The 10,906-nt window shown below is 36.5% G+C and overlaps 1 protein-coding gene across 1 annotated transcript; it reads left to right on the forward strand.

Moving 5' to 3' along the window:
* The first annotated feature begins 670 nt into the window (after positions 1-670).
* LOC145124073 (chromatin remodeling protein EBS-like) lies at positions 671-2,442 on the forward strand. The gene is made up of 5 exons (XM_079059296.1): positions 671-986; positions 1,173-1,515; positions 1,604-1,672; positions 1,828-1,966; positions 2,053-2,442. The coding sequence occupies exons 1-5, from the start codon at positions 914-916 to the stop codon at positions 2,080-2,082; spliced, it is 654 nt and encodes a 217-aa protein (XP_078915422.1). The 5' UTR covers positions 671-913; the 3' UTR covers positions 2,083-2,442.
* The last annotated feature ends 8,464 nt before the right edge of the window (positions 2,443-10,906 follow it).

Consider the following 10,906-nt stretch of genomic DNA (forward strand, 5'->3'; position numbering starts at 1 on the left):
CCTTCCATCTGATACAGTTGATTTTTATGGGTATCCCGTTGTTCCAACAATGTTTAAAATTATCCAAAATGCAAATTATTAAACCAATGACTTTCCTCAATGTATTCACACTAAAGTAATGGACCAAAAAGCCGATGGTTTGTACCTCCACCATCATTTAATTACGAGAGCTAAGTCTGAGACTTTTAAACTACCGACACCAAGACCATCATGGTCATTTGGGGCTAAAATTTTGTCTCCACCCAACAAATATTTGACTTCATATTGTTGCCCCTCCAAAAAAAATTCCCCCCTAATTCGCTCTAATGCTTCAATGACTTGTAAAGGGGCTTTAAATAAGAAGTAATCCAATTGAAAGGCTTCCTAACACCTATTGGATTAGAGTAACCCTACAAGTTTTTTTGGAGCAGGTTTTAATAATAATACTTTAAACAATGTATAGTTTATTGACAAAAGTTAAAAGTATCATTAAGCTGTGTTTCATAACAAATTATCAACTAACAACTGAATAGCTTTTGAATATAACAATACTAATTAAGAGATATAACATGAAGCAATTAAATTTATTGGTTTATATAAAATTGACCAATCTACGTGAATTAAGGAATTTACAGAAGAAAAATAAATTTTATTAAACTCCAGTTTCCCAAAAAAATAAAATATGATGCGCAGTGCGCACTCCCTACCCCGATCAAAACTCCACTCTTCTTTCAGACGCTTTCTTCCGACCACTAGCTAAAACCTAGGGTTTCTGCTTTTCTTCCCTCAATCCACCCCTATTCCTCTACAATTCCGCACATTGTGCATCTTTCCGCCATTTTTATCATCCTTTCAAGCTCAGATTTCATTAATTCTCTCACAAATTTCGTCTTTGATTTAGCATCGACAAGTCTAGACCTAGCTCGATATTTCAATGGCGAAGACAAAGCCTGGAAAGAAAGATTTAGATACTTACACTATCAAGGGAACCAACAAACTCGTTAGACGTACGTTATCTCTCTCTTCATCTTCCTCGTTATTTATCTGTATGCTCTTGTCTGTAGTGCGTATCGTATGCTAGGGCAAAATTTGATGTTGCGACTGTAATTTCTTTTTAATTGATACAGATCGTGTTTGTGTGTCATATATGGTTAAAATATTTGATTTTTCGAGCTTCTACTTGTTTTTGGCAGCTGGAGACTGTGTATTGATGAGGCCTGCTGATTCAGATAAGCCTCCGTACGTAGCGCGTGTGGAGAAGCTGGAGGCTGATCACCGGAACAATGTGAAGGTAAGGGTTCGGTGGTATTACCGGCCAGAAGAGTCAATCGGAGGAAGGAGACAGTTTCATGGTGTGAAGGAGCTGTTTTTATCAGATCATTACGACATGCAAAGTGCTCATACAATCGAAGGGAAATGCATAGTTCATTCATTCAAAAACTACACAAAGCTCGACAATGTTGGCACTGAAGACTATTTCTGTCGCTTTGAATACAAGGCCGCTACCGGTGGTTTCACCCCTGATCGTGTTGCTGTGTGAGTCACTGAGTCCTCTTTTACAAAATCTTTCAGTTTTCTTCTCATCTTTCATGAACTAATCATCTTCTTCTTCCGATATATGAAGCTACTGCAAATGTGAAATGCCATACAACCCGGATGATTTGATGGTACAATGTGAAGGATGCAAGGACTGGTATATATAAAAAGTTTCTTGAAATATGCCCTAATTTTCAAGAATTACATTACCATAATAAGAAAACTTACCATATGAGTAATACGTGATTTTCAAATTTTCATTAAACATTAGAATCTTGATATAAAGAAACGATCTTTTCCATTGTTTTATAGGTTTCATCCATCTTGTATGGGAATGACAATTGAAGAAGCAAAGAAACTGGACCAGTTTTTGTGTTCTGATTGCTCTTCTGATGATGATGCAAAAGGGTCATTAAACTCGTTCCCAATTTCACCATCCACTGAGGCTAAGGTAAAGTTAATTGTAATTTTGGGTTTAAATGTACAAAAAAAGGAAACTTTTGTGGTTTTTGAAAGCGTGTTATTTGTGATTTGTAGATGGAGGCAAAACGCAGAAAGCAGAGATGAAAAGGAGGTAATGATTTTGTTGAGTGGTATTGACTCTCCAGGGTTGGTGTTATGGGGATGTGTACAGAGGATGATTGCAGAATTAAGAAGGTTTTTGCTTAAAGTTGTGTGTGAAATGTATTTATCTTTTTTTTTTTTTTTTTTTGGTGATGTTTGCTTAGACTAGTCTTTTCTTGTGTAGTTGAGTTCTGTTATTTTGGTACAATTAGAGTAGAAGAACTAGAGTTATGAAATGGAGTCACAATGCATCCTTATTTTCTGTTGGTTTAACTTGTGATTGTGTTGTTGTGAGAGGGCATTTCCGTCTTTTGCATAGACAAAAGATTGAGACTGGCAACTAAAAATTCTTTGTTTCATCTTTTTGGATTGGCCAAAAAATTTCTATCGTATTGATATCAATTTTAGTTTAAGTTAAGTGAATGTGAAATGCAATATAATATTTTGTCATGTCTAACTAAGAGCATGCGAACATAAGTTTATTAGTTGTTTTACAAGCAATTAAGTTTGTCAAAGTCAAACAAACTCTTATAAGAGTTTTTTGCATCACATTTTTCATGTTGCTTAAACCGAATGGCGCCACACTTATTGTATTGTCACCTCATCTCTTTGTATATCACATGACTTTCATATTGGTTTTGTCCAACATGTTCAACTTGTCGTTTAAGTGGGGCTGGTTAACCTATTTTTGTTTATTTATTTTTTATTTAAACAACTACACTTTTTAAAAACAAAGCCTAGAACATAACTTAAAACATAGGAAAACCTAGAACATGACTTAAAACATAGGAAAAACATAATGAAATTCTTAAAACATGACTAAAGGCTATATGTCTTCGAGATTATATTTCTTCGCAAGTTTTGCCTTCATCTTCTCTGTAATTCGACGTTCATTCTCGGTCAAGTCCACACTTCTTTCGGGGTCCACAATATACTAGAAGCCTTCCCTTTTTTGTTTGCGTCGAGTTGAGGATCGGGCACACCATTAGAATTGGTTGAAGAATCGATTTCGAGTTAGGGTTGAGATTGGAATTTAGGTTCTTGAATTGTCTCAAATGGTTCAAAATCGGATCGGGTATGGGCCAGATTTGGGATTGAGATTGGAATTTCTTTGGTCCACATGGATTATAAAATGGATCAATTCCGACATAATGAAACATTGTTGGTGAATAGAGTAGAGAGTCCATTTGAGGTTGGTACCACAAGGGTGATGAAGGGTTTGTAGTTTTTTTCTTGGAGTTTTTTGGTTGTTCGGAAAAGACATTTTGAAGCTTGAGTATGGAGGGCTTTAGAGAAGTAATCATAATTGTGAAGGTTATAGTGTGGTAAGAAATGGAGGTTGATGTTAGTATTTATATTGGTTAAAAGTGTGTAAAAAATTAGAATTTTTTGGTAAAAAAAGCGAGTACAAAAAATTGAAGTCTCTTTCTCTCTCCATGTCAAGCTAATGTCGTTGGGAGATGTCGAGGTTGGCATGGTTCATAGGGCGGTGTTTGTCGGGCCACCTCAGCAATGTCGATGCCACACCCCATGGTGGAGGGAGTCATTCCCTCATAATCCACATGTCATATAGACGTTGCATAAAAAAAAATCCCTCATTCCTATCTCTCCCATCCTACAATACATTTATCTCAACCCATACACTTTGGTACAATTTATATTCATATGGTACACGTGAAAGAAGAGGCAAGAGAGCGGAAGGAGTGGGTTGGGAAACCCGTGAACCCATGAAATCATGTGGTGCCACAAGGAAGGGATGATGTTCCCTATGGTACCACCCTCCACCCCGCACATATCTATGATGTCTCTATCTACTTTTATAACTTGGCAAATCTTAATCTTTCACACCCTTTCAGTTTAGAGGGCATACTACAACCACGTCTTTTCATAATCTTTTTTTTTTTTTTTTTTTTTTTTTTTTTTTTTTTTTGCATAATTCACCATTTTAGAGCATTTAAAATTATAAAAAAAATCATAAATGTAAATAATAAAACATAAAAACTTGATTTGAAATAAAATTTAACAAAATTATTAACGAAATAAGAAAAATATAACATCCCATTATTTTGATAAGTTTTAGCAGTTACATTTGCATCGCTCGAATCACAGTTGGGCTTCTTCTGTGTCTTTGTTCAACGTAAAAATTCACAATTCACGTTCTTGCTCGCACTATTCTTTCCTCTAACGATGTCTTTCTTTTTCGAATTGTAAGTGTTACCAACTAATTACAGCACCATTCCGTATGGTAGGACCTAATTTTTTTTTACGATAAACCAACTTTCTTACTCTATCTCTCCCGATAGAGTGATGTGATTCTTCAACCTCATCATCGGAGTCGTTGCTTGTCAAACAATATTTCTTGAGATCCTTCTTGAAAATAGTATTGTCACTTTCGCCACCTTTCCAATTCACAACTAAATTGTTGTAGATGCTGTTGAATTTGGAAAACTTTGCGTGTAAATCATTCTATATGATATTTACTTGGACCGATACGGTTTTTCTATGCCCATTACTTTGTAAAATGTTTCCATAATGTCATTCCAATAACATTCAGACTTTTGAGCACTTCTTTTTAACAGAATCCAGTGTGATGTCAATGCAGGTGGTTGCCAACACCGCCTCTTCTATTAGGTCCCCCTTTTGTTTTTGTCAGGATCTATTTGGTTGGGAATCGAGTTAGTTTTCAAACTGTGTTTAGGGGATCACTTCAAAATCTTCATCTTGTGTTTTGGTTTGGGGTAGGGTTTCGTGTTGGAAAAGGTTTTAAGGAGACATAAAATAATGTTGGTTCCATATAGTAAGTTGGTATTGTTGGGGTGATGACATTGCAGGTAATAGGGTGGAATATCTAAACGGAAAAGATCGATAGGTGTGGTGTTGGAACGAGGTGTGTTACGGTTGGATCCATTGTTGAAAGTCTTTGAAAAATGGTTGAATATAATTAGGGTAAATAGCACAAAGGTCACTAAGTTTACACCAAAATTCTAATTTGACACTGTGTTTTTTTTGTCTAAAATTTGACACCGTGTTTTCCAATTTGTTAAAATTCCGACCACTCGACCGGTCAAACCAGTTGCTTGCTGATGTGACATGATGACGTGATATACTGACATGGCATGATGACGTGTCAAAATTGATTTTTTTTTTTCACAAACGAAACTAAGTGTAATAACACCCCATTGCAAGGTATGGTCTTTTAGCCATTTGTGATATTTTTATTTAAAAGAAAACTTGCATTTTAGCCACTTACGATGGGCGTACTAGCCTTGTACGCCAGACGTAAGTCATCGAATGAGTTAAGGCAAAGGAGGGAGTACGTTGGGCGTACATATGAGTAAGTCGGGCGTACCCGCGCAGTTCCTAAACCCTAAATTTTAGGGTGTGACCCATATTTAATCATCTTATCCCTCATTTGGACATTCTCTCATCTAGCCTCGACTTCCTCTAAACCCTAGAATGAAACCCTAGCTTGTGTATGTGAGATTTGAAGCTTGGAAAGTGAATATTGAGTGTTTGGTATTAGAAAGAAGATCGTTCAAGAGGTGGTGGCGCACTCTAGCTTGTAGATCCAGAAACTTCATCTTCTTGTGCACCCTTTCAAGGTATAAAGTTCAAATCTTTGAGATTGTTTAAGTAGATCTTGTTTAGTCTTGCATTTTGGTCCTTTTGTCCCAAATCTTGGATCTTTGTGAGTATGGAGTACTCCAGAGTTATTAAGTCGTCCTTTCAGACATTCTAAGATGTCTTGAGTCATAAAAATGCTAGCTTGACCATCCCTTTTCTCCCATGCAAGAGTTATGAGGTTTTAATGAAGTAAAAAGTTAGGGTTTAGAGTTTTAGCTCCTTGTAGCCATGCAAAGGCTTAAAGTCAGAGACTTTATGGATTAAGAAGTTCTTTAGGGGCCAGATCTGTGTTTGGAATGGATATCTTAAGGATTAAGACGTTTTGCAAGAAGGTTTTGAGAACAACTTACGTATGCTGAGTGTATGCCTGGCTACGTCCCGTGTAGCCAGATGCGAGCCCGTTTTTTGGTGTTGCGTTGTACGCCCAACGTAGAGTTGAGTACACCGAGCATACTGACCAAGGTTGACTTTCGTTGACTTTTGTGGAATTTGACTATTTGAGTAATAATTGGATGGTGAGGGGTTTGTGAGGGGTAAAATGATCTTTCACTCTAAGTGTGGACTAGACTTGTCTTGGGCTTAGTAGTGTGTGTGGAAATACATTAATTATTAATTAAGGTTAACTAGTGTATTTAATTAGGCGGAGTCTAGTTCCGTTAGTTTGGGTGTGAATTCTATCAGTCATCAGTACCAGGTGAGTCTCCTCACTTATTCTTACATGTGTGGTAGAATAACTATATATATATATATATATATATATATATATATATATATATATATATATATGATGACCAGCTGGGTCTAAGTGCTATTTTTTTGTTTGTATTGTTTATATGTGTTGAGACTTCGGGTAGTCTCCATGGTTGCTGATAACCCACAGGGCGTGCTGTTTGCCCACTGAAACTTCGGGTAGTCTCTAGGGTTGCTGATAACCCATACTTGTTTTATGTGTTGTGATGTATGTGATATTTTGGGAAACTCACTAAGCTTTGTGCGTACAATTGTGGATTAAATGTGCTTCAGGAACTTCTGAGGATCGCGGGAAAGCGAAGACTTGATTGTACACATTCACTTGGAGATTTTGTTACTGGATATTTTTGGGACACTCTGATATTTTGATGTGGATATGTATTTGACATTATGATTTCTTAAGACGGTTCTTAGGAAAAGTGTTTTTATATGAATTAAAAAATGAAAAATTTTGGTTGGAAAATTGGATGTTACATTAATTTTTCACTTTTTTCAATTTTGATACTAAGTTTTTTTTTTTTTTTTTTTTTTTCATATCAAACATCATTTTTTTTCAGTTTTGTTCAATATTGACCATTTTCCATTTGAAACCATATAAATATATATTTTTTATTTAAAAACCATATTTTTGTATAAATACAAGGTTTTTTTTACATTCAAACCATAATGTTACATATAAATATGTATTAGTTATATAACGTCCCGAAAATCATAAGGTAAAAATTTCATTTTTAATATAATCAAAACACCCATTTATCCTTTAATCAAACATTTAAAAGTATTTCATAATAAAAAGTTATCAGAGTACAATCCCAAAATCACAGGTTGCAGAAAACATGGGTGTATGCGCTGCGATCAAGCCGAACCCTTCCCTTTCGAACCAGAAGTACCTGAAACCATAAAAAACAAATCGTAAGCACAAAGCTTAGTGAGTTCCCCATAATACCACATACCATACATACAATAGAGAATGCTATGTGTCATACATAGCCTTGCCATTACGCCATGAGTCATATCATTATTTTGTCATTATGCCACGAGCCATATCATGGTCTTTCCTTGACAAGCCGGGGTCGAATACCCTGGGTATTACAGACAAGTGCCAAGAGCCACCTCCTGGTCTTCATGCAAGCATCACAAAGACAATGAGCATACAATCTACAACTAACAATCTACTTAATTGCCAGGGTCCAAACCCTGGTTTTTCATACAGATTTTCCAGGAGCCACCTCCGGGTCGGCATTGGTGCCTTCGACCCATAGATACAGTGAGGAGACTCACCTCAAACCAATATAACCAAACACTCGAACTGCTGCTACCGAAGATCTCGCACTGACACCATCAAACTGTTGGATTAGTGTCTCAGTCCATAACTATTTTGGTATGTACTTGACCCGATTATGAGCATGGTCATTTTGGGTTGCCTTCACCATAGCAATATGTAGGATGAATTAAGGAGAGAAAGGTTTAATTATGATTTATTAATATATGATAAGAATAATATATTAAAGGAGAAATCATATTGTTTAATTAATATTAGTCAAGAATTAATTTAGTGGCTAAAAGAGATTAGTTAAACTTAAGGGACTTATTGTGTAATTATAAGATAATTACATAATTGGGCTATGGATCACCTTGGAATAATAGGTTGGACGAATTCTATGGGGAAGCCCGTTAGAAATCGTCCAAGGCATGTTCCAGAAGGGGTCCATGGGCTGCTTAGGGTTTAAGCAGTCAGATTAGGGTTTCCTAGCTGTAAACCCTAATAGCCTAAGTATATAAGGAACCCTTGGGCACCAAAAACGTGGCTAACACTTGGATTAGGGTTTCCAGCCGTTTTTGGTGCCTCCCCTCTCTTCTCTCCTTCATCCAATTGCTTAGTGGTGTTTGTGACTCCATTAGAGGTGCAACACTTGAGGCACTAAGCTTTCTGAAGCCAATCAAAGCAAGGAATTGATTGTTATTACTATATAACAATCAAAGGTAATTACTAAACCCTTATTTCAGTTCTTATATGATAGATCTAGGGTTTATAGCTTTGGATATTCAATTGCATGTTCATTAGACAAACTAGATCCAAAAGCTATTAGGGTTTGCATGTACACCATATGAATGATGTATTGCTCGAAACCCATCACAAACAACACTCCATCAATAATTTATTCTCGACCCAAACGAGAATTCTAGTCCAATGACCAAAATTTCAGGGTAAAGGTCCGTTTTACCCCTTTCCTTACTTTGCCAAAATCCAAGGACCAATCCACTTGCATCCTAGGCCCAAATACCTTAAATGGCACCATAAGGCCTAATAAGGCCCAAATATCCAAATTGGACCCAAAACCCATCGTAGGCCTAATCCGAGAAGGACCAATATCCTAAAAGGATCAAAATATCCAATGGTCAATCCAGGTCAAACTTATGGTCAAAGGTCTAAGGTCAAAAAGTTAACACATCGAGGAAAACCCTACAAACTGAGTACGCCCCGTATAGTTAATTGGTACGATCAATACACCACAATCTTGTTGGGTTTTGAGCATTTCAACATTTCTATGGTGCACATGCAATCCTAATTGTTTTGGATCTATGTTTTTCTCAATTTATACATGCAATTCAATTATCCAAAGGAAGAACCCTAATCTAGCATACAATTTTCGGATTTGATAAACAAACTAGGGTTAGAAGAATACATTTCTTGTTAACTAGTAGTAACAAGTAATCCTTTCCTTGATCTTGACCTTCAAGAGCTTAGTGCCTCAATTGTTGCACCTCTAATGGAGTCACAAACACCACAAGCAACGGATGAACAAGAGAGAAAGCGGATGAAGGCTTCACAAATCGGCCAGGGTTTCTTCTAGGAATCAAGTGCCGATTTTAGGAGCCTTGGGGTTCCTTTTATAGTTGAGCTGCTACTAGGGTTTCAACTGGAAACCCTAACTCCCTAGCTTAGGCCTTAAGCAATCCACAGACCCCCACTTGAAAGGCCTTGAACGAAATCTTTATGGACTCCCACAGAGTTTTCGTCCAGCCATTATCAGTAGGGTCCATGAGCCCAAACTACAACAATTACTGATTTACATAATCAATCCCAGTTCTTTTAATCAATCTCTTTTGATCACTAAATTTATTCCAAATTAATTTCTGATCAATACTAATTAAATATTAGGATTTCTCAATTAATATATTATTCTTATAATATATTAATAAATCATTAATTAACCTCTTTCTCCAAAACTAATCCTATCAAATTGCTATGGTGAAGGAAATCCAAAAGGACCATGCTACTATCGGGTCAAGTACATACCAATTATAGTTATGGACTTAGACACCTAATCCAACAGTATCCCACTTGGATAAGTCTAATAACTATAACTGCAAGTATGACTTCAAGATCCGATTAGCAATCGTAGCTCTCAAAAGCCGCTGTCGAACTCTGACCTAGTCAATGACGCGTCCTTTAGATAAGGGATCATATATTCCTCCAGTTTGTTTCCCGACTTCTGATTTGTTTGACATAGAACTTAATTGAACACATTAATTCAGTCCTGACTGGGCCCGACACATAAGTCAATACAAAATCATCGAGGGGCCCAAGATATCGCTTTTACCCTCTTAGGATAAAAGGAACAGATAAACTTTGACTTATATGCTTGTACTATTTACTCATCAAATCGTACACAACAACACGTTTTATAACATCAAGATACTGATTTTTCTACGCATTATCAATGCACAACCAACTTGTAAACAACAACTCATATATCTCGGTTTAAAGATTATACGATATTATCGTCTCACAATCACTCGTGATAAATTCCATGAAGTGATTCACATGAGCGTGGGTTTAATCCGATACTCAAATCTTATTTCGGAAGTACTCATGAACGTTGCAACAAGCCTTTGCTATGTCTAAACACTTAGACACTCTACAACCAATTCATGACAGTCTAACCTCATAACTTACTCCCAAAGTATGATCGACTGTGGATAATTTGAACAATCTAATTATTCTGGAAGTAAAACATGCAAAAGTGAAACAATAGTAAACAATCAGCACAAGATAGTAAACTTTACTCATAAATAAATCTCCATTACTTAATCATCAAATGTCATTACATTTATCTATTACAAGTTTCAAAACATTTATCTAATCACTAAAACTAATATCGTCCTTCAGACCAATGCTCCTTGCATGTTGTAAGTGCTTAACCCTGCTCAGACCCTTTGTGATAGGATCTGCTGGGTTCTCCTCTGACGATACCCTGTTGACTACGAGGAGTCCTTCTTCTACCCGATGTCTAATGAAGTGGTATTTTTTGTCGATGTGTCTGGATCTACCATGATCCCTTGGTTCCTTGATTAAGGCAACCGCTCCTTCGTTATCACAGAAAATCTATATGGGCTCCTTTATGGCTGGTACAACTCCAAGGTCTCCAATGAAGTTCTTCAACCATAA

This window comes from Lactuca virosa, chromosome 7 (genome assembly GCF_052849685.1).
Source record: "Lactuca virosa cultivar CGN04683 chromosome 7, Lactuca_virosa_CGN04683_v6, whole genome shotgun sequence".
NCBI classification, from domain to species: Eukaryota; Viridiplantae; Streptophyta; class Magnoliopsida; order Asterales; family Asteraceae; genus Lactuca; species Lactuca virosa.